A 21,832-nucleotide genomic window follows, 5' to 3' on the forward strand; every position below is an offset into this window, starting at 1 on the left:
ACAGTTTAGCAGTGCTCGTGTCCATTTCCTGGGCCACATTCGACTGTTGTCACCCTGGAGGTGACATCCGACCACATTAACATTGTAATCCCTCCTTCTAGGTCAGCATGCTTTGCAAAGAAGAGGCTAAAAGTAGTCCACATCTATCCTCAAGATTACACCTCAATAAAAAACAAAAAGACATCGACTCAGTGGCATGCTAGCATACTTAAATCAGCATGCTAAAGTCTGTAACATTCAAGCTCATTATTGTTCCATGGCCCCTTTAACTACATTTTGTTGTGACACAAGACCGCAATCGCCAAAGAGGGAAGACAACATGATGACATCACAGAGTGGCAGTCGATTTCTGCACAGCACAGGGGCGGATTTAAGGGGAGGGTGAGAGGCGACCCCTCCTCCCCCCAAGCCTCCCCAAGTGCGATTTTTCAATGAAAAATATTATATACACCAGCTTTTTTTTGGAAAGAAATGTATAGTCTTAATAAAATAGCAATTATTAGGTCAATAAAATATATGTGGGTTCCATCCTTGACGCTGCATCCCTCGGAGTCGTCAGATCTGTTTATACACTCTCCCTAGCCAAACCCCCCCCCCCCCCCCCCCCCCCGCTTCGTTCCCCAGCCTGACCTATAAATCCACCCCATGGCACAGCGTTCCTATGGTAGATGTCGGATGGTCAGTTTGCAGACTTCATTGCCAATACCGGGGTTTAAAGTTGGCGACATCGCCAAACAGCGCAATTGACCTGCGCCGCAGTGTGATTGGCCAGTGCCAAGGTCAAACGCGGCAGTCTGCGGTCTCGCCGTCTCCAACGCCGAGCGACCAACCTGGATCCCCTGGTATGTGTACCAATGAAATCGGACCCCTGGGTGAAGTGGTGCAGAAACAACACTGACACACTTTACGCTTTTACGCGCCCTTGAATGCTTGCTGTGCCGAAGAAACCTGTAAAAGTTACAAAATATGCTTCTCAGGATACCAACATTTTATTTGGAATCTATCATTTTCAGGCCCTATTACCGTAAAATACCGGGCAAGCGCGCACTCAAACTTTGGAGATAATCGCAAAGAAATGGGGTATGGGTGCTTGTTTGGTCGTCAATTCTAAATATAAATGTACTGTGCGTATTTTCTCAGATCCTATAAATTTGATAATGGGCGCTTAATGCAGAATGGGCGGATGCACGGTATTCTACGGTAGCACCATTTGATGACAACCTTGTTTTGGAGGCGTCACAACCAGCTGATTACAGCTTAATGGACCTTTTTCGAGTAACGAATGCCGTCTGGGGAGGCGATACAAACAAACGACAGGCAGCCTAACATATGCCTCTGTTCATCGGAACAGACTGGCCTTGTGCCGCGCTGTATCGACATTTATTGCCTTTTATGCACCATGCTACCAATGCCCCATAAAGAGCCAATACGCGGAAATATGTGTGCCAATTGCAACGTTGGCCATGCGGAAAGCGAGGCGTGGGGAGCGGATGTACGTATGTGCGGAGTATTACTGGAAAAAGGTTCATTGAGTTTCGTGAATATAATGCGGAAGAGAACACTGGGTAAAGAGACTGCCATGGCAGCTTAGCTCTTGTACTGCATTGCAGTCACAAAAACCTGTACTTCGCTTCACCTTACAACGGGCTGCGGTGGACACTACGAGCCGTTCCAGCCAGTTGCTGCGACCGCATCACGTGACTTCACACCCCGCACGTCGGTGTGCCCCTCCCGAGAGTCACGCGATACTTCCACAGCATATGATTGGCTTTGGTGGCTCGTAACATCCTCCGCGGTCTGTCGTAAGACGAGACGGAGTATAGTGGCAGGACACAGAACTCGGTTGATTACTTGACTTCCCGACTGGACTGTCGGCGGCACCTCCGATGTGCGCTACCTCCAACGACGTGGATTGCAGCAAAAGTAACGGGACCAGGGTGGCGAACACCGCGTTACATCGCACATTACACATTGCAGCGTGAAAAACTACATCAAAACACTTTTATTCAACAACGAGGAAACAAAACATTCATTCCGATCCGTCCTCGCCGTCGCCGCCAGGTTCGTTCTCTCGAACACCATCTCCGAAAATCCGTTCAATCTGTTTTGCAGTCCCGTATATCCTGGATGGGTAAATGTCGGACTCATAAGAGAGCATGCGTGCCTTCGTGTAGAACTGTAGCCAAATAAAAAAAATAAAAACAACTTTGTTCCTTACTTGTGATTGTCTTTAGACTGCTGGTACAGCCTCCAGTTTCTGCTACTTGCCTCCATCATTCTCTCTTTCATATCTTTAGAAGTGCCGTACCTACAAGACAAAGATGAAGGCACAGTTCACGCATTTGCATACGAATGCGACCGAGAGCGACCGCTTACGACAGGAGCATACATTACGTGCATGGTGCACGACGGTGTTGGTTGACATGCTTAGTCGCCAGCTTCTACCAAAACATGAAAAGTGCATAGCAAAGTACTGGGCAATCATGCTGCATGTGAAACATGTGGTGCCTACGCTCTCGGATCTCTTTGTCGGTTATTTTAGCGACTGGCTTAACGCGTGGTGTGTACACTCGATGGTAATTCCTAGAATGGAGATACTGGCACTAACCCGGGCTTTAGAAACGTGTGACAGGGTGTCGAGCTGCTATCTGCTGGACGCAGAGCGGATGCCCTACAGGGCTTTCCCGCCAAATGGCACCTCGGCTCAGTGGAAAGGCAGAAAGTTTTTTTTTTTGCTTTCTTTCATCCACTGATTAGCTGCCATCAAAACTACCATTTTCTTTCCATCCACTGATTAGCTGCCATCAAAACTATCAATGTGGTATGTGGCACCAAATTATCCAGGGTGTTATGTTTTGTTTTAGGCTTTACAGATTTGTTTAAAAAAAGTTGCGTAAAATACACCAATGCGGTCTGTTCAGGCAAGTTATACGGCCAAAGGGACATAATGTGGGGGACTATCGTCATATTAAGTCGGATAATTAACTAAATTTGTTCGTTAACTTATTAATTTGTGAAAATAAACATGTGGTTCCAATTAGAAACTTGACGAGCACCATCGAAAACCACTAAATCGGTAAATTCTAGAAATATTTGGAGCATGTGGGTAGTAGTGCTGTATAGTTAGCACTCGTGCAATGGGTGCAAAGCAGGCGGTCTGAAAATGCGGTTGATAAGAGACAGCAAAACCGCGTGAGCGTGTTTTCGCAGCCGCAGCCTTGTGCCTCTTGCAGGAGTGGTAACATCAGTGCACCACCATATTTCCCACACGCTCCAAGTCCTTCTAGAATTTACTGATTTAGAAATTTTCAATAATCAGCAAGTTCGTAATTGAAACCATATGTTAATCTCCACTAAATAAAAAGTTGGTTAACAAGTTTTAGTTACTTAAATTACTTATTATGACAATTAACACCCTATATTATGTACAGACTGCACTTGTATAGCTTTCATCGTTTTATTTAAAGATCAAAAGCAATCTGTAGAGCCTGAAAAAAAAAAAAGACACCCTGTATTCGCGACTCCAACTAACTATAGGTGGCGCCACTCATTTTCCAAAATGGCGATTATAGTGAGGGTCGGAGATGCGTGCCGCTGTTGAGCCTGTCTAGTGTGCTGGCTTCACTGAGCGACACAAATTATTTCTGGTAATACGAGGAAGCTAGGGTGCTAGGGTAATACGAGGAAGCTAGCGCAGGTCACCTCTTTACCCTAAAAACAAGAACAGTGCTTAGCGTAATATTTACGCAAGGATGCGTGTTTTAATTCTGGAGTGAAACCGAAACTGACCTCTATTTTGGAATTAATTTCTCAATATAGGTCTTAATTTCGGATTCTTTCATAACTCAAGATGTGTCTGACATTGTAATTAGTTAGTTTAAGAAGTTTTTCTCGGAAACTTTATTTTGTGACATATATGTTCGATCCAGGCTGATATTTGTAGCTGTTCAAAAAATCAGTGCTGATATCTTCGCGATCTCGCTACCTTTTCTTGCTCGCATAATTGTCATGGGAAATGATGAACAGCGAGCCTTTAATGGTTTTTTGTGTATTTGGATGATTAATTGGTGTAACATTATTCCCAGCACACGTATAAGAGAATAATTACAATTTTTACAATATGTCCACAAAACGTATAAATTAATAAACGCTGTTCTCACTCGGATTCCGTCTTTGGGTTGTTGCAACCCAAAGACGAAATCCGAGTCAGACAGCTGAAGTGTGTCTGTGTCTTTTTTATAGCAAAGTGTGACGCATAGGACTATGTTTGGCATCCAGTGTTTGACCCTTTGTCTATCATGATAACGACGTCAGAGTTTTTCATATGCTAAAAAGAAAACAAAATTATACCTTTTTGGAAAGACTATTATGGTTAATTAGCGTATTTTCGTGATCTTGGCGTTAATTGGTGGCATACATTGCCGCGAGTTGTATTAATAATAATAGTATAAAATTCAGATATTTTAATACATAATTTTTCAAGCTCTAATATAATTTGTTGCTCATGATCTGATTTCAAATGCGCAAACAAATATGACAATCAAAAGTGTGCTAATTATCATCACTGGTGCCAATTGCAGCATTTTTAATTACCTAGTAATAAAATAAAAAGTCTAAAATCAATAAAAACATTTTAGCTAATGTGAGAAATTTATGTAAAATTACATTGTGAAGTATATTTTGCTATCAAAGTCGCGACTTTTGACAAGCGGCAAAATGTCCAAAGTCGCCGCCAATATCATTCCAGACCAAATGCCCAAAAGCAAAAAAAGAAACATATATAATTTCTTTAATTATTGATCTTTTCATAACATTCATTTACTTTTGTATTTGCTCGCCGTCGTTTTGCCAATCTCAGCCTTTCCAGTTCGAAGGAACGTCAAGCTGCTTGCACGTCTGCTCACTACAGAACATTTCGTTTGCGTTGGAAGCCGGTGAAACAGTAGTGAGTTTTAGTATTGCGCATTCGAGCGAACGCAAGCACTGTGTGTTTGCGTTAGCTTTGCGTGTTCCACAGTGCGCGTGCGCAGAGCCCAGAATTGCGGTCTTGGATGGCGCATAGCGATGAGGCGCATGCACAACATGGGGCACGCAACTCTAATGCAAACGCACAGTGCTTTTGTTTGCTTCTATGCACAATACTAAAACTCTCCAGTAAGGTACAATCCCATACTGGCTGCAGCACTACGTTGGGACAGTGAAGAGTGTTGTTTGCATTCGGAAACAACATTTTGCGAGCCATGATCGCGAGCAGTTCTGCCGTGCCCGCTGAGCAGGAGAATCGAGGGACCCTCACTAGAGCGCTTCCTGTTTCCGCCGCTGGAGGGCGAGCGTCGAGCTGGAAACGTGAATAATACAGGTTGCCAAATGTACACAATTAAACTGCTATGAAGTGTCAATGCAACTTTATGGCAAACTATGCCAAGCTGTGTTAACGTTCATTCAAGGATGGTTTACTCGTGTACCCCTAGAAACAGGGAAGATTTGGATTCGAATGCGTTTGAGTGCAGAGTGGTGTCCTTGCGGCTGGTGACGATTGCTTGCGGTACGACGCGCACCGTCACGCAACACCTTGCAGCGCGCCGCAAGGGAGTAGAGACCGGCTCAACTGTGGAAGTGTCAGTGGCAGGAGCGTGTTGCGGTAGACCAATCAGAAGCCGAGAAAGGAAAGGAGGGTCACGTCTTCGAAAAACTTGCTCGCGCATTCCCCACCGCTTCCCAAAACGAAGCAGGTTTTGCGAACGGAGTACTGGATACGCATCGTCGAGTAGCGTGAGCAGGTTTTTTAAAGACTTCGATGGTTCAAGCCAGACAGAATGTGGGGGAGCCAGCAGGATTGTTCCAAGACCGACCACTTCGACACTGTCGTTGGGTCCAGCCATGTTGCTGTGAATATCGCTTGCCATTTGGTGAGCAGCTAGCGACGATAGCGCATTCTTATTGGCTCTTGACTGCACTTGACTGCGTGTCGACGTAACTGTGTGTACAAGCTTGGTGTAAGTGCTCTTCGCAACGCTTGCCTCCGCTTGCCGCTACGGAACGCACTGCGCTCAAATGCAGATGTGCCTATGGGCCTTTAGCGATGGCTAAATACTTGTTAGGCTGTTTTCTCCATCAAGCAATCATGTTTGATCTGGAAGTGCAGCTGCTGAAGGGGACACTGACAGGGTATTTATGCTTGCTGAGGATTTTAGTTGTACATGACATTTAAGAGCCCAACTACCCAGAACACAATTTGCGGCTCGAAATTCGGTTTCCTTCCGCTTGAAAACTGCCGATCGAGAACTGGCCGGTTTGAGTCGCACTCACTCTCTTTTCCATGGTCACGGGTTGTTTTCTAAGGTTTCGACGCGACCACCAAATTTAATCAAAGTCGTGGGTCATTGAAGGCGCACAGTCAATATTAAAATAGAAAAAAATATGAAACCCATTTTTTGTGGCTTTCAAAAAGCTGCAAATACGTTGATTGAAAAAAAATAAAAGGTAGCACAGACAACCGGAAGCATTCTGTGCGTTCACTGCATAATTCTCAACAAGCGTCGTTTCGCGTATCATGGGACTAGCGGATGGCAGTGGACGACGGGCGTTGGACCTCTACTTCAGAACTGTCATTCACGGTACCGGCGAATTCTGTCTTCCTTTGAAAGAGAAATTTTAGACCAATCAAAAGAACTGATATTCATCCCGCACGACACGCCGGACCAGCAAGCCGATTGCTCGAAGACGTCGCCGAGTCGTCGTCCCCTCCGTGGCTGAAGACATCGCTCGCTCAAACATCAAGCACGAAATGCATACTTTGAGTTAAATACGCACGTGTCCTGGTGCGAATGCGGCCTATGCGTGGTGCTGTTCGACTTCAAGCCGAGAGTGCATGTATTGAAGAAAAATTGGCAGCAAACTTCCGACATACAGTCGACCAGCTTCATTACTACGAATGAAAAAGTTCCTTCAGTAACTCAGTGGAAAGACGTCCGTTTTACACGCAGAGGGCACGGGTTCAATCCCCGCTGTGGATATACCTTTTTTTTTTTTTTTTGTCAAGCATTTTGCAATGTTTACATTTCTTTTTTTACAGTTATCATTGAAAAAAAAAACAAAAAACAATTGTTGTGGACGATACTTCGCTGAACTAAATGGTATGGGATTCCACTTTTGACACCTGCGACGTCAATGTAGTCACTTTCCACAAAATGCAAGGAGCATATGAATCGGGTAGCGTCCGCTTTCCGAGCATCGCGTAACTGTTCTACAGGAATTGCAGCCAGCCATTGATCCCGACCCGTTGATCTTTCAGAAACTTGTGCACTCTGCTGCACAATGCCACTTTCAGATGCAGGACATGTGAGGCAGCTCTTCACGCAACATCTTGGGAGTATTCTTTTCGGAGCCGATCACGGGAATTCCCCACGGGCACTCACTACTAATTGCCAACACTTAAATGTACAAAACAACTCATCTTGAAGTACAGAACAGCGAGCGGAACAAACATAACTGCAAAGGAATCACACAGCAAACGACCGCAATTTGTCTGCTACGTGCGGAGAGAAAAAAAAAAAGTTTTGCACGGTTGGGTGTAGCCACGTGACTTCCGCCACTCACTCTATCCTTTCCACTTCTCCGTGGGGTGCAGGAGTTTCGGTTTCGAGCAGTTGCGTTTTTTAGCTTTATTAAGAAAATATGTGACTCTGTGGCAAAATATTAATTGGGTAGTATTCCGACACCATAATAAATCGCGTGACAGAAAAGGAAAAAAAAACTTTTGGGGGTGTCAGTGTCCCTTTAACCTTTATCACCATTTCGTAAAATGTCGAAAAATCTGTACCTGCAAAGTACATGATTATTTCAATTACCAAATAATAAAATGTTCTGATGAAAAAACACTATCAATTCAGCCATAGCATTATGCACTGCACATTCTTGTGTATATTCCATTAGCTCAAAACGAAGAAGGCTTGCGAATCTAATTTTTTGTAAAACAGGTGGAAGCAAATCAAGAGATTTATAGAGGTAGATCAGTCAGTGAGGAGGCAAATGTAATAATGGATGTTTGGGAGAACAGAGAACCATGTTTTTTTTTTCACCGTAAAAATAAGCTAAGTGTGTGCCGAATGCTCAGTCTCTCCCCAAACGTAGCGTCAATGGTTGGGACCTTATGCAAATGTTACCAAACTTATCGTTATCTAAAATAAAAGTTGCAAGCGATTTTTGGAAATCTTCAATGAGAAAAAGAGGCTCATGTCCGGCAGGGATGCCATTTGTCTCCCTGAACTTGTGGGCTTCAGGGGCTGCCATTTGCTCACAGAAATGTTTAGAAAATTGCTTATAACTTTTTACCCAGAAGACAGTAAGTTCTAAAACTTTTGCATCTGGTCCCGAACGCTGGTGCTACATCTGAACAAAAACTGAGCGTTAGGAGACGCAGCTGTAAAAAAACCATGTGTCTCTTTTCTCACACACAGTATTTCAACTCAACACAGCAATCTGTACATGGTCACTGAGCATGACATTTACATGCTCTGAATCATGGCACATACCACATGCTATGTAGAAGAGCAGGAATGTGGGCCTCCTTCATAATGAGAGGGAAATGCAGTACCTGGGAGACACAAGGCAAAACTGGTCTAGAAGAGCGTTATATCTGAAGAGAACTACACGGTGTTCTTGAGCACTATTCAGCTGTTAAGGGATATCAATTGCCGAGTGGGCTAGCGCACACCAGCTCGGAGCATGTGGAGCGCAAGCGTGCGCTGCAGAACCCAGGGATTCTGGGTTCAATCCCCACCCCTGCCAGTTTCAACCCGGATGAGCATCATACCGGCGTGCGATCGTGTATCACTACTGCGTGATGCACTTTAAAAATTCCAGGCTAGTGATTGTATGGCACTGGCTAAATTTGTCATCTACAGCTGGGAGACAAGTCACCCGCTAAGGCAGAATAAGTTCTAGGCTACATAAAAATACATACACCCATATTTTTTCTTCAGCTGTTAAAAAAAATTCTTATGAATAAGCCAATGAACATAGTGCAATGAAACTTTTCATAAGTGGTGCATTCATACCTCATCTGATTCAATTTCAGTCAAATCCGATGTACCACAGGGCAGTGTACTGAGACACCTACTTTTTCTCATCTTCATCAATGACTTACCCAGGGGTGAACGCAGGAACTTTCAGGGGAAGGGGGGGGGGGGGGGGGGGCAGGCATATTATATGCTTGAGAAACCCCCCTCCTCCTCCTCCTCCCCCGTTTCCCGGCCGAACAGGACATCCAGATCCCCCTCTGAATTTGCTGCTGGATTTACCCCCTCTAATTTCGTCATCCTTTAGACCGTTTGCTGATGATTGCATTATACAGGGTGTTTCAGAGAACGCAGGCCAAATCGCTCCTGCGAAAACTACTCATCGCAACAAAAAAAGGCTTCTGGCGTTTTGGTCATGGGCCAAGGGCCCATTTAGGAAAATTATTAAAGTTTGGGATAATTAAGTTGTTAATTATTTTTGCGTAATTAACTTTTAGAGCGCAGCTCTTAGGCGCCCGTTTCCGGCTTAAGCGGCGTCGGCGTAGCCGTCGCCGTCGGCGTAATTGCGCGGTGCATTATGGGTAAATTTTCCCGAAGAAAAGGAACCCGAGGTCCTTCGGGAGGACCTCGGGTTCCTTCGGGAGGACCTCGGGTTCCTTCGGGAGGACCTCGGAAGGACCTCGGGTTCCTTCGGGAGGGCCTCGGGCTCCTTCGGGAGGACCTCGGGTTCCTTCGGGAGGACCTAGGAAGGGGTCACGTGACGATGACGTCATCAGTGATGATGACGATGCGGATGCTGATGACGTCATCAGTGACGTCACTGATGACGTCATCAGTGACGATGACGATGGCGATGCGGATGCCAATGACCTCATCGGCATCCGCATCGTCATCGTCATCAGTGATGATGACGATGACGATGCGGATGCTGATGACGTCATCAGTGACGTCGCTGGTGACATCATCAGTGACGATGACGATGGCGATGCGGATGCCAATGACTTCATCGGCATCCGCATCCGTCATCAGTGATGATGACGATGCGGATGCCGATGACGTCATCAGTGACGATGACGATGGCGATGCGGATGCCAATGACTTCATCGGCATCCGCATCATCACCGTCATCATCACTGATGACGTCATCGTCACGTGACCCCCCAGGACCTTGGGTTCCTTCGGGAGGACCTCGGAAGCACCTCGGGTTTCTTCGGAAGGACCTCGGAAGGACCTCGGGTTCCTTCAAGAGGACCTCGGAAGGACCTCGGAAGGACCTCGGGTTCCTTCGGGAGGACCTCGGGAGGACCTCGGGCTCCTTCGGGAGGACCTCGGGAGGACCTCGAATTCCTTCGGGAGGAAATAGGGGGGGGGGGGGGGGGTCACGTGACCCCTCCCTCCGAGGTCACGTGATCTCCGAGGTCACGTGACCCCCGAGGTCTCGTGACCCCCTCCCTTCCGAAGTCAACTGATCCCCCCAGTACCCTTCCCTCCTCCTCCTCAAGAGCTGCGCTCAAATTCGGCGTTACAGGGAGTTGTAAACGGCTTTCATTTTTTTTAATATTGTGTTTAAGGGCATGGTTTAAATTAAAAAATTGCTCAGCATCATTGAAAAACACTAAACCAACAAACTGCAGAAGGATAGAAGGCACGCGAAGCATTTTACGGCTTTCTGAAGAACCGCACAAAATTGACGGGTTTTTAAGTTTCAGTTTGCTAATGGAGCACATCTCAGCCCCGGCGGCACCGCGCCCCGCGGAGAGATGAATGATGGCACCAATCTCTGCCACGCTGTCATCGCGCGACGCAGCAGAGGTTGGTTTCACTATTTCTCCACGGGGCGTGGTGCCGCCGAGGCCGAGATGCGCTCCGATAGCAAACCGAAACTTAAAAACCCGTCGATTTTTTGCGGTTTTTCAGAAAGCCGTAAAATGCTTCGCGTGCCTTCTATCGTTCTGCAATTTGTTGATTTAGAGTTTTTTGATGATGCTGAGCAATTTCCTAATTTAAACCATGCCCTTAAACACAATATTAGAAAAGTTAATTATGCAAAGATAATTAACAACTTAATTTTCCCAGACTTTATTCATTTTCCTAAATGGGTGCCTGGCCCAAGACCAAAATGCCAGAAGCCTTTTTTCGTTGCGATGAGTAGTTTTTGCAGGAGCGATTTGGCCTGCATTCTCTAAAACACCCTGTATACCGCCACATTTCTCACCCCAATGATTCCCAAGTTCTTCAACGAGACATAGACATCCTAGCTGAATGGTGCCTAACATGGCAAATGAATACTAATATTGCCAAAACCAAGGTTGTTTCTTTCAATAGCTCAAAAACGTATGTTCCTTCGTATTTTATCAAATTTATTTCAATTTCACCCGTCCCTTCTTACAAATACCTACCGTAGAATACCGCGCATCCACCCATTCCACATTAAGCGCCCATCCCCAAATTTGTAAGATCTGAGAAAATATGCTCAGTACATTTATATGTAAAATTGATGACCGGACAAGCGCCCATCCCCCATTTTTTGTGATTATTTCTGAAGTTTGAGTGGGCGCTTGCCCGGTATTTTACGGTAGGTATCACTTTCACAGACGACCTGTCGTGGAATACGCACATAGATACCATAATTAACAAATAATCAGAGACTAAGCTTTCTTGGAAGGCACTCATAGCAGGAACGACAGGATCTGAAGATTACGGCATACAAAGCTCTCATCCGATCAAAACTAGAATATGCAAGTGCAATAAGGGCTCCTTAGTGTTACCTAATCAATAGACTGAAGGCAGTTCAAAACAGACCCCCTAGTTTCACTCATCGAAACTGTACTTTTAAAAGTAGTGTGTCCACATAAAGTACTTTTCAAACTAACTTCCCTCAATGTCCGTCGCCAACTGTCTCGTCTTTCTCTCTTCCACAAGTTCTGTTAGTATAACATGCCATCATTCATGCACACCCACTGCAAGCCTTCCTCATACATTTCCCTATGTCATGATCACTCCCTAAAAATTGAACCAATATTCGGTCGCACTAAGAGATTCGAGTTCTCACCTCTTGCACCCTCTATTACAAACTGAAGTTCTCTTACTGACAAAGTTGCTACCGAATGCGATCCTTCTGCATTTTGCGAGAAACGCTTAACTCTGTTTTTGTGATTTTTTATTCTCAATTTACTTTGTTATATTAGTCTTTAATACATGCTACTATTCTCAATGTCTAGTTGTTCTTTTTTTGCCTGCTTAAAATGGTTCATACAGACGTGCGAACATCGCTCAACATGTTAAAATTGTTTTCAAGGAATCTATTTTGCGCGAAATGCCCAACTCCACTTCCATGATTTCCTCCTATTCTCTGTACAGCTCGTTATATTGCTCTTACTAGAACCACCAACGACCATGTCTAACTTTGTTCCGCAAGCCTAAATTTTGCTGACGTAAATTTGTGAACTTTCTTAGTATATTGTAAAAATGTTTTAGACTCTGTTTTCTTTGCACTTCTCATGTTATACATTTCTAGGAATGTCCTTGGTACAATCAACTTGAACTTGAACCTATCATGTTCAGGTTTTGTGAGTGTAAGTTTCTGGAAGGAGATATGCGAGACAAGAAAAACTAATTGTTCCTATGCACAAACATTCCAAAACAGAAACAAACCGCCTGGCCCATGTTGCTGGCTGCTGCACAGATCTGCTTTAGAGTGTTCATCTCAAAAACGTTACAAAGCTTTTTGCTCCAAGAAGTGCCAGCTGCGAGTATTAGCGACAGTCAGACAGTTCGGTTATGTTTTTCTCCCAGCGCACAGGAAAACAAAACTTTTTTCTTTCTTTTTTTTTTGCAGGAACCTAGAGTTACAAAATTTAAGTATGACAAATGCATCCCCTGAAGACACCTCGGTGAAGAGTTTCATTGAACTCCGTTCAGTGGCTTATTCATACAACCTCTTTTATGACTGAATAGGCAGGTGCAAATACCCAAGCTCGGCTGTCCTCACCTGTAGGCCAGAAAATGTAGGCATGCCCCCGCTAGGAGCAGCACGAAGCAACCCACGACAATGTTGATTTTCTGCTGCTTGTTCTCGACGTAGCGTCCCGAAGCATGCCTGAAGGCGCTCGAGTAGTCGGGGGGCTTCTCGTAGTACCTGCCCTGCCGGTGCATGAAGGGGTCCTCCTGCCTGGCAGACAATGGACCGTTGAAATCACGTCAGTTACAACTTTTTTCCCGAAGGCGGGACTTTTGGCTTTCCAGCCGTGAATGTGTGCCATCTACGGGAATCAACAAAGGTGCTGGCTGCAGGATCTGAAGCGCGGTCCAAACCAACACATATTCCGGATTCGCATGCCGGAACACGTATAGATGCCCGTTTCCAGTTCAGACGTCACCGCTCCGTTTATAGGTGTTCCAGCACCGGTATTTGGAGGTAAAATATTTAAACTTTTTCGTCTTCCCCAATGGTGACGCAGGTTACCTGTACTGCAACATAGGCGTTCGTATTGAGGCAGTGGCCAATCATGGAGCACGCTTCCTTCTCACTGCTGATCACGTGCTCTTTGTAACCTTGACGAACGAACCGACGAACGCCTTCGTGTCGCAAACTCGTAGTAGTGTGAGCTTCCCTCACTATGATTTCTGTGAGCGGCGTGAACGTGTTGCACTCACCACGTGCTCTAGTGACGCCACCACCATGCCGCCTCAACGGACAGCGTCTACTCTGCTGGCGTTATTAAACGAAGGATGCCTACTGAAACATCGCCTTCAAATAAGTATTTTTTCGTCTGTGAAATGTGATGTTCATGTCAACTATAGTAGTTTGGGATCAGTCGTGTGGTAAATCAGGTAGTGAATACGATTTCCTCGTCCTACCATTGTCGCACATGGTGGCTTCGTGGGACAAAGTTACAATTGTGCCCATTCAGTTTCGATGACAGGAAGTAAACTTTTTCATCCCACTTCTCCGTTTAGTGCCAAGTAGTGAAGGCACATACTCTGGCCGCCTCGTGACGACGTCGTTCCGCTCGATCGGCAGCAAACTTCGCACCTGAAACCGATCGATGTTGCCGACGTCGCCATGTCGCAGAGCAGACGACGTGCTATTTTCTCGACAGTGAAGGCACTTTACCATTAACCGTGAAGTACCTCCACCAGCTTCTGCCATGCTACATACCCTCTCTCTTTTTACCCGTATTCTGAATAGGCCCATGTTTTCCATACCGCCGTCCAAACCAAACGTAAAATCCCTCTCCGTGTTTCGTGCGCTAAAACAGATAGTTTGTTACGCGTCCCAGCATACGAATGCGGAATTCATGTCGGTTTGGACTGCACTTTACTCTCTTCTCTTTCAATACTTCTAAGTCTCAGAGAGGTGGCTAAGGAGTGTTGCAGATCCCTGTGCTTCTGCGTCGTCTGCCGGTGAGGCCGGAGGACTGTCTGAATGGATTCCCCATTCACATAATCAAGGTGTCTACAAAATTACTTCTTTTGAATTCACCAACTTTTTTGGATTTTCCCCGACACTTTCGATTAAATGACCATCACAAAGGGAAGGAGAATCCGGACACTATTTTGGATTGGTCCGGCGTGCATTAAAAGAGCATGTCTTTGACAGTGGCATCGTCACCATCACATATTTTTCACTTCGAAAACACGACTGCAGAAAACTGAACACGAAAACAAGCACACATTGCACAGCATCCATGGCCCAGATGTTCGAAACCAGTGTAGGTCCAACTCCTCGTGCTTTGCCAAGCATCACTGCCCCACTCTTGTTGGTCATTTTCCCCGACTTGGCCAACTTTTTTACAGTTTCTCAACTTTCCCAGACGCTTTAAGAAAATTCCCACACATTTCTAGATTTTTGGGTTGGCATACACACCCCGAAAATCATCACGAAGCTCACGCACCAATCAAAAAGGGTTAACCGTACCCTATGGTGGGGCTAGGAAGAGAGGCGTGACAACCGCTCGCTCTGCCCAACTAACGAGAGTTTTTCCGCGATCCAATCTGCAGAGCACAGCCTCGTCGGTACAATGCCCAAGCCCCGTCTCTGACTGGTCTGTTTGGTGTCCCGTTCCACCTGTGCATCGAAAGCGGTCCCAAAGAGGCAACAAATGACGTCACAAAAGCCGGAGCGTCATGCCATTAACCCCTTTATGGTCATTGACGTACCTGTACGTCAGCGCGGGAGCATGCCGCATGGTTGCTGACGTACCTGTATGTCCGCGACTGCTCATTCAAAACTTTCTGCCTCTGCTTGAACCGGAGCGTTCGCCAGGACGTGCTGCCATCTGGTAGGTTTCTAGGGAACTACGACCACGTAACTCTGGTCGTGTTTGTTTTGGTGCGGCATTTTGAAATTGCAAGACTGGACGCCCTGTGCAAGTGATACTTTCGATATGGCCGCGCATGCCCGCTGCTCCGGAGGTAGCGTAGGGGAGATTGGAGCGATGGCTCTTCAAGTTCAGACTTTGAGCCCTTCTCGGACTCTCGAGCCGGATGACAGCTGGACATCCGAGAAACAACTGCAAACCAGCTCGGTTCGGAGTCCGGAGTCCGACACACAGGCGCACGTCTGCAAGACAGTCTCGGAAGCGGGCGCGTCGAAGTTTTACTCCTTTTTGTTTTGTTCAGCCTCCAGTGAGTACGCTCCAGATGTTTTGAAGCGTGTGTACTATTTATTTTCAGTCTCAGATTTTTTTAATGCAACAATAAACTAGTGTATCCTCTTTGCTATGGGACCGAGTAAAAAAAACCCGACCACAGGGGTGCGTCTTTGGACAAAAAATGCGACCATAAAAGGGTTAAGTGTCGCGACCCCGGCAGCCGGTCGTAGAACTGTCGGCACAAAACGCGAGCGAACGTCAGTGTTGCCGTCGTCGCGGCGTCCTAATTTTTGACCGCCGAAGCTTTCGCGGACCATCGAGCTTCTGCGGACCATCGGTAAGTCAATGATGGCGGCAGCAGAAGACACGGAAGTGCAGAGAGTGAATCGACGAGTGCAGGCGGGGAGAGAGAAAAGTCGCGTCGCCCTCGGCACGCAACACAGTCTACAGAACGATGCAGTCAGTACCGCGCACCATATGTCGTGGCATTTCACTCTACTTTGGTCGCGATTGTACCTACGTGAAATAAGACAGACAGAAGACCGCACCTCCTCACTTGGTAATGGACCTTCGTTGGCACAGTGAAGAGACCTCTCGCGTCGTGTCTGTTTGTTTAAAACAACATACCACTTCCGAAATTCGGTGCCATCTGGCACAACTCGGGTGGCATTTTAACTTTTGCTGTACTAATAGCGGTATAGCGGATGTATATATATGGTTGGTTTCATTTGAAATCGAACACGCTTGTCAAAGTGGGTCTTTCAATTTTTTTTTTTTTAAATATATGTAGTTGCCCCATTTCTGGAAAGAACAAAAACCACTTTTCAAAATTTTTAAAAAAATATTTCACTTCACAGAAAATTATTGAGTGGAGCAGGGTGAAAATCTGTTCTTTTACTCCGTGATTTTTCTGCCCAGTTCTGTACACTGGTATGAATACGGGAAGCATACAAAACTCACAGTACTTTTTTGTGCTCTTGTATGTTATTTCGACTATTTTTTAGTTTAAAGGAAAATACTTTTGTATTTTTGTTTATTGAGGTACAAAATTTCAAATTTGATAAAAGAAATGGTGTGAAAATAAAATAAAATAAACTTATGCCCGTCGATAGCCCATGCGTAGGGCTATACCCGCATAGTATTTGGTAAGTGACAAACATAATAACTCATGAGTTTCAAGGCTCTGAAGATGTCACCAGATTGTCAAAGAGGCAATGTTTGTCATTTTTTACCTCAATAAACAAAAATACAAAAGTATTTTCCTCTAAACTAAAAAAGTAGTTGAAATAACGTACAAGAGCACAAAAAAGTACTGCGAGTTTTGTATGCTTCCCGTATTCATGCCAGCGTACAGAACTGGGTAGAAAAATCACGGAGTAAAAAACAGATTTTCACTCTGTTCCACTCAATAATTTTTTGTGAAGCAAAATATATTTTTAAAAAATATTGAAAAGCGGTTTTGTTTTTTCCAGAAATGGGGCAATTACATATATTAAAACAAAAAAATCGAAAGACCCACTTCGACAAGCATGTTCGATTTCGAATGAAACCACCCATATAGCATTTTATCGGGCATTGTCACTTTTGCAAGTCTTGTACGGACGAGAATCCGTCTTTCACTGTGCAGTTCTTTCAGTTTTGATGGCGACAGAGATACAAGTGGTTGGGATGAAGCACCCATTCCCAAATATAAACCTTTTGACACATAAACATTGAAAATTTGTATCAATAATAATTCCTGGAGAGGGGGAACAAGGGGAACAAAGGACAAACGGCTTGCGGCACCTTTGCATTAATTGCATTAATCTTGTGAGACTTCGTGTTGTTGCGTCATTCGTCCTTTTTCTCCAGACTCGGGGTTTTGTATTAAAATATGTTGGTCTGACTATCACCAGCTACTTTGAGTCCCAACTTTTTGTTTGATAAAAAATCACATTATGGCTGTAATTTGCTGGGGCCACTAACTAAAATAAAATAAATAAAGAAAAAAGAGAAACCAGCAAGCTTTTTTTAAAAGTGACTCTTCGCTTAGTTATAGTGGATCGTTTTTATGGCTCTTTGCATGTGACTGACTCCCCTGGGCTACACTAAATTCCGGAAGGGGTCCGTTCGTCATAGTCCTCTTCCACATTGTTTAGGTACAGTTTCACCTGTCGAATGGGCGCTGCATGTCGCTTCTGTACGGCTGATAACGTGGGCCCTGAAGCTCCTCATCGTACACCTTTCGATCCCAAGGCTTGCTCAGTACCGTGTACGCATGGTTGAGCTCGGTGAATTTTCTGTGGCCATCCTTCGTCAAACCCTGCTTGTCAGGATGCAGCTGAAAGGAATAACGAGATGGTGTTCAAAGTTTGTACCAAAACGAAAATGTACTATATGTAACACGTGCCGCCACAAACCAACAATGTCATGCAGTAACACTTGGGGGTATGACACTGACAGCCCTAAAAAGTTTTAATGCGAAAGCATTAACTGGTCCCATGTAGCGAACCGACATCATCAGCTTTGAAGCTGTGCCAAAGGGCACCTAAACTCCCCTGTCCCAATGGAGCGAAGTGCAGCCGCGATGTGACGGATAGGCTCCGATTGGCTGGCACACGTCGTCAAGGAACGAGGCTCCCACTGGCTCTTGTGCAGCGTAGTTCCAAAAGACGCCACCAGAGAGACTCTCTCCTAGCAGCGCAGTGCACGCAGCGGCCCGGCTGCTAATAGGAGGTGCAGTGGTGCGGGCCTACTGGCACAGCCCGCTTGGGCAAACTCTGGAGAGGCTACACGGCCGAGCTCAGCGCGGTGCGACCACTTCACAAGAGCGCGCGCTTGGCCGTTGGCCGCTACCTCGGCAGTAGCGAAACGTGGCCGTCCACGCCAGTACGCCGCGGACGAACTGAGAGAGCGGAAGAGCGACATTCATGCTTTTACATTCACAACTCATAAGAAGTACTTTGGTGTCCTCAGACTTTTGTTCTTTGTTTTTGTCCGAAACACTAGATTATGGTGCTAAGACACAATTCAAAATATTTTGTTGCGGAGTCACACTTTTGTCACCGGAGGCTTTTGTGCAGAAAAAAGTAAGATTTCGAGCTGCAAATACTTCTTTCTGGGTAGTCGTAGGCCCTTGTATGTTGTACTTTAGTGCATATCTCGACAATCATTAATACCTTGTGAGTATTCGTTTAAAAGGGTCCCGCACCCAAAACCTGACATTTAACTTTCAGTGGTCGTGTGCTGTAATGCCAATTAAACAAAAAAAGAACAAGTCACGAAATTGCGAGCTTTCGGAAGCAATACCGGCTCCGCATTTTTTTGGATAGCTTGCAACACTGGCCTATGTGGAGTGAAAGTTTGCCTGTTTCTTGCACAGCGGTTGCAGTGCCGTCGGAATGCCGAGCTCTGATTGGCTCTGTTGGAAGAGTAGTGGGTAGACATCAATGCTAGCTGCTTTTACGTCTATCCACTATTGTTTCAATCAGATCCAATCAGAGCTCGGCGTTCTCACATCACTGTAACCCCTGTGCAAGAAGCAGACAAACTTACACTCCGCATAGCTACTCGAAGCTCTATATGAAGCCGGTATGGCTGTCTTCTAGTAACAGGTGGAAGAAACGAGTAACGGTACACATCAACATGCTATTCAGATACAATGATACACAAAATACATAAGGATTTTTAGTTTTCAAGAAGCATTCAACCTCCGAAATCGTAATTAGTTGGTGTGGTTGCACAGCTGATTTGTCTATAAAGTCCGTTCATCAATGTGCTCAAGTCATAGCTGTGCAAATAAACAAGTGTAAGACACGTGAGCACAAATTGCATTTGCACTCATATGGAGGGAAGACTAAAGGCGATGAGCTTGCATCCTTAGCTTTCGCTGCAGACTAAGTGAAGGTGAATGAGCTATGTGGCATGGACAAGTCTATAGCCACCAGGAGGATTTCCATACAGAATAGAACACGATACACCTTTCCAGGAAGAATGAAAAAATAACTGAGACATATCCTGTCCTGTCTGCAACAATTGTGGATGTATATATGCAAGGTTTCTCCCAGCGTGAGATGGATCAGCATACACTAGAGGCAATGCCCTACTCCCGAGTTTGTCAAGGCTAAGGTAAGCACCTCTGGATTACTGAAAAGACGAACTTCATTCTAACCAGGCTAATCTCTTTACAAGTAGCAACATCAGCTGTATCAGAAGACGTGTGTTGTTGGTCCATGTATCTCAACACGAGAAAGCCGCGGGCTCTTATGTAAACATAGGCAGTATTCTTTCGCACGTAAGGATTCATTTGTTTGCTAGTGACGTGTAAAGCAGTATATTCACAGAGTCTTTGAACGGAATGAACCGATCTCCATGCTCACCTCTTTGCACAACTTGACATAAGCATCCCTAATTTCTTTCTGTGTGGATTCCTTCTTTACACCAAGCACATCGTAGTAGTTCTTCGCACTAAGTCTGGAAAAGCAGTATCGAAGCAGTCAGTAGCTTCAGAATATTGTAAAATAAAACGAGACTCTGTGGCCTTCAGGGGCCCGTTCTAAAGCGATCTCACCTGCGTCCAGTGAAGAGCTTCCTAGAGTACCTTGCATGGAGCTGGCAGATGCAGCTCCATTTGATTTTTCGGCCTAACATTGAGGCGCTTGTATATCATTTTTACAAAGCTGACTGGAGACGCTTCGTGGCTGACGACCAGACACAACAACTTCACGAAGAGAAACTCGCCTCCGTAGAGAAGAGAAACCAGAGAAACCAACAGGAGCTGTAGGGGACGAACTGAAAGTTTGAGTTACAATTGTAAGATGGCGCCACGGAACATCAAAATAAAAATTTACGGTACTTAACGAGAGATGGCGCTAGACATCCTGGAAGTTCTGAAATTTTTTTTTCAACATCCATTCATTCCCGACGCGCGGAAAAAAAGAAAGGGGGAAAAAAAAAAAAAAAAGGAAAAAAAAAAGGGCAAATTTGGGTGTGCTTTGTGCGTCTGCCTAAAATGTGACTGAAAAAAAAAAAAAAAAAAAAAAGAATACTGGTTCTTTGATTTTGTGTGGAAGCGACGTCTGGGATCAGGTGAAATGCAGTAGAGCAACCCCCCCCCCCCCCTCCCCCCCCACACACACACACACACACACACAAATTTTCCGTTATTTTTTTACCGCAAAAGGTAAAGGACGCATTGTCAAACGCTCATCATCCGCCCAAATGTAGTGTTAGCGGTCCGAATCAGAAAGTACTAACCGTTTCTTAATAAAAAGTTATATAAATATATTATATTTTAGAACTGGGCGTCGATTAAAATATTGAATAAGATTAATCGCCACTCTTTAATTGATTAATTAATCGATTAATCGGTTTTGTTCATTCCCATGTAGAAAAGCCTGAAAAAAAAATTAAAATTAAATGTTGCTGAATATGTGATAAACGGCGCAATATAATTTCAGGTCTCAAATCAACCTTGAAGCGTTGTTCAGGGTTGTCAAAAGGCACCCACACTCACGCATTATTACTTCAGCCACAGAAGCAAAGAGGTTCGATTGTTCACAACACTGTTTCGGCTGCGCTTAACGGACATTCCCACGGCGTTGAAGTGCCTATGACACGGATAACTTTCTCCACTTGTTTGGTCTAACAAATCTCGCCCCTAGAGTTTACTTTAGGCCGAAACTTTTACCCAAACGTTACCTTCGTGCTGGTGTACTCGTCCATGCATCTGCGTGGTGAAAGCGTTGAAATTTTACTTTTTCTTTATTAGCCAAAATTTAACCGACTAACCGGTGGAAAAAAATTAATCGCGATTTAAGCATTAATCGATTAATCGATTAATGCTTTAATGATTAATGATAGGAATCGAGCTGGCGATTTGGCGAGTGTCATGGTGCGTTATCTAGAGCATTTTGCACTGACTGCTCTGAACTATTTTCGATGTGTCTAAGGAGCTCTTCGTGAACAGTAAAGTGAATGAGTCACGCAACGATGTAATTTATTTCACTTTTTTTACTTTGCTACCGCATACCTTTCGGTCATCGCCGGAAAGGGAAAAAAAATCTGCAACAAACACGCCAGAAAAAAAAAAAAAAAAAGAAAAGAAAGAAAGAAAGTCACTCGAAAAATTTTTTTAGCATGCACACGTAGGGTGGTTGTTCCCTGCGCATCTTCGAAACCTATTTCTACGTGCATTCAGGGATTAATTAGTTACTATTTGACATTATGGAATCTGAT

At 44.9% G+C, this 21,832-nt stretch overlaps 1 protein-coding gene across 1 annotated transcript; it reads right to left on the reverse strand.

The window, feature by feature from the left end:
* Nucleotides 1-1,984: 1,984 nt before the first annotated feature.
* LOC8043281 (dnaJ homolog subfamily C member 4) lies at nt 1,985-20,403 on the reverse strand. Its single transcript, XM_029991134.4, has 6 exons — nt 20,166-20,403; nt 19,975-20,068; nt 17,767-17,936; nt 13,012-13,191; nt 2,219-2,308; nt 1,985-2,123 (listed from the first exon to the last, which is right to left on the reverse strand). Exons 1-6 carry the CDS (start codon nt 20,243-20,245, stop codon nt 2,030-2,032), a joined length of 708 nt encoding a protein of 235 aa, XP_029846994.2. The 5' UTR covers nt 20,246-20,403; the 3' UTR covers nt 1,985-2,029.
* Nucleotides 20,404-21,832: the final 1,429 nt, after the last annotated feature.

This window comes from Ixodes scapularis, unplaced genomic scaffold (genome assembly GCF_016920785.2).
Source record: "Ixodes scapularis isolate PalLabHiFi unplaced genomic scaffold, ASM1692078v2 PGA_scaffold10__122_contigs__length_95168666, whole genome shotgun sequence".
In the NCBI taxonomy this organism is placed as follows: Eukaryota; Metazoa; Arthropoda; class Arachnida; order Ixodida; family Ixodidae; genus Ixodes; species Ixodes scapularis.

Excerpts from the sequence above, each read along its gene's own strand:
- LOC8043281 (XM_029991134.4), bottom strand. The coding sequence starts at position 20,245 with ATGTTAGGCCGAAAAATCAAATGGAGCTGCATCTGCCAGCTCCATGCA. Across the intron at positions 20,069-20,165 it reads AAGCTCTTCACTGGACGCAG|ACTTAGTGCGAAGAACTACT; the intron begins GTGAGATCGCTT and ends CTGCTTTTCCAG. Across the intron at positions 17,937-19,974 it reads ATGTCAAGTTGTGCAAAGAG|CTGCATCCTGACAAGCAGGG; the intron begins GTGAGCATGGAG and ends TATTCCTTTCAG.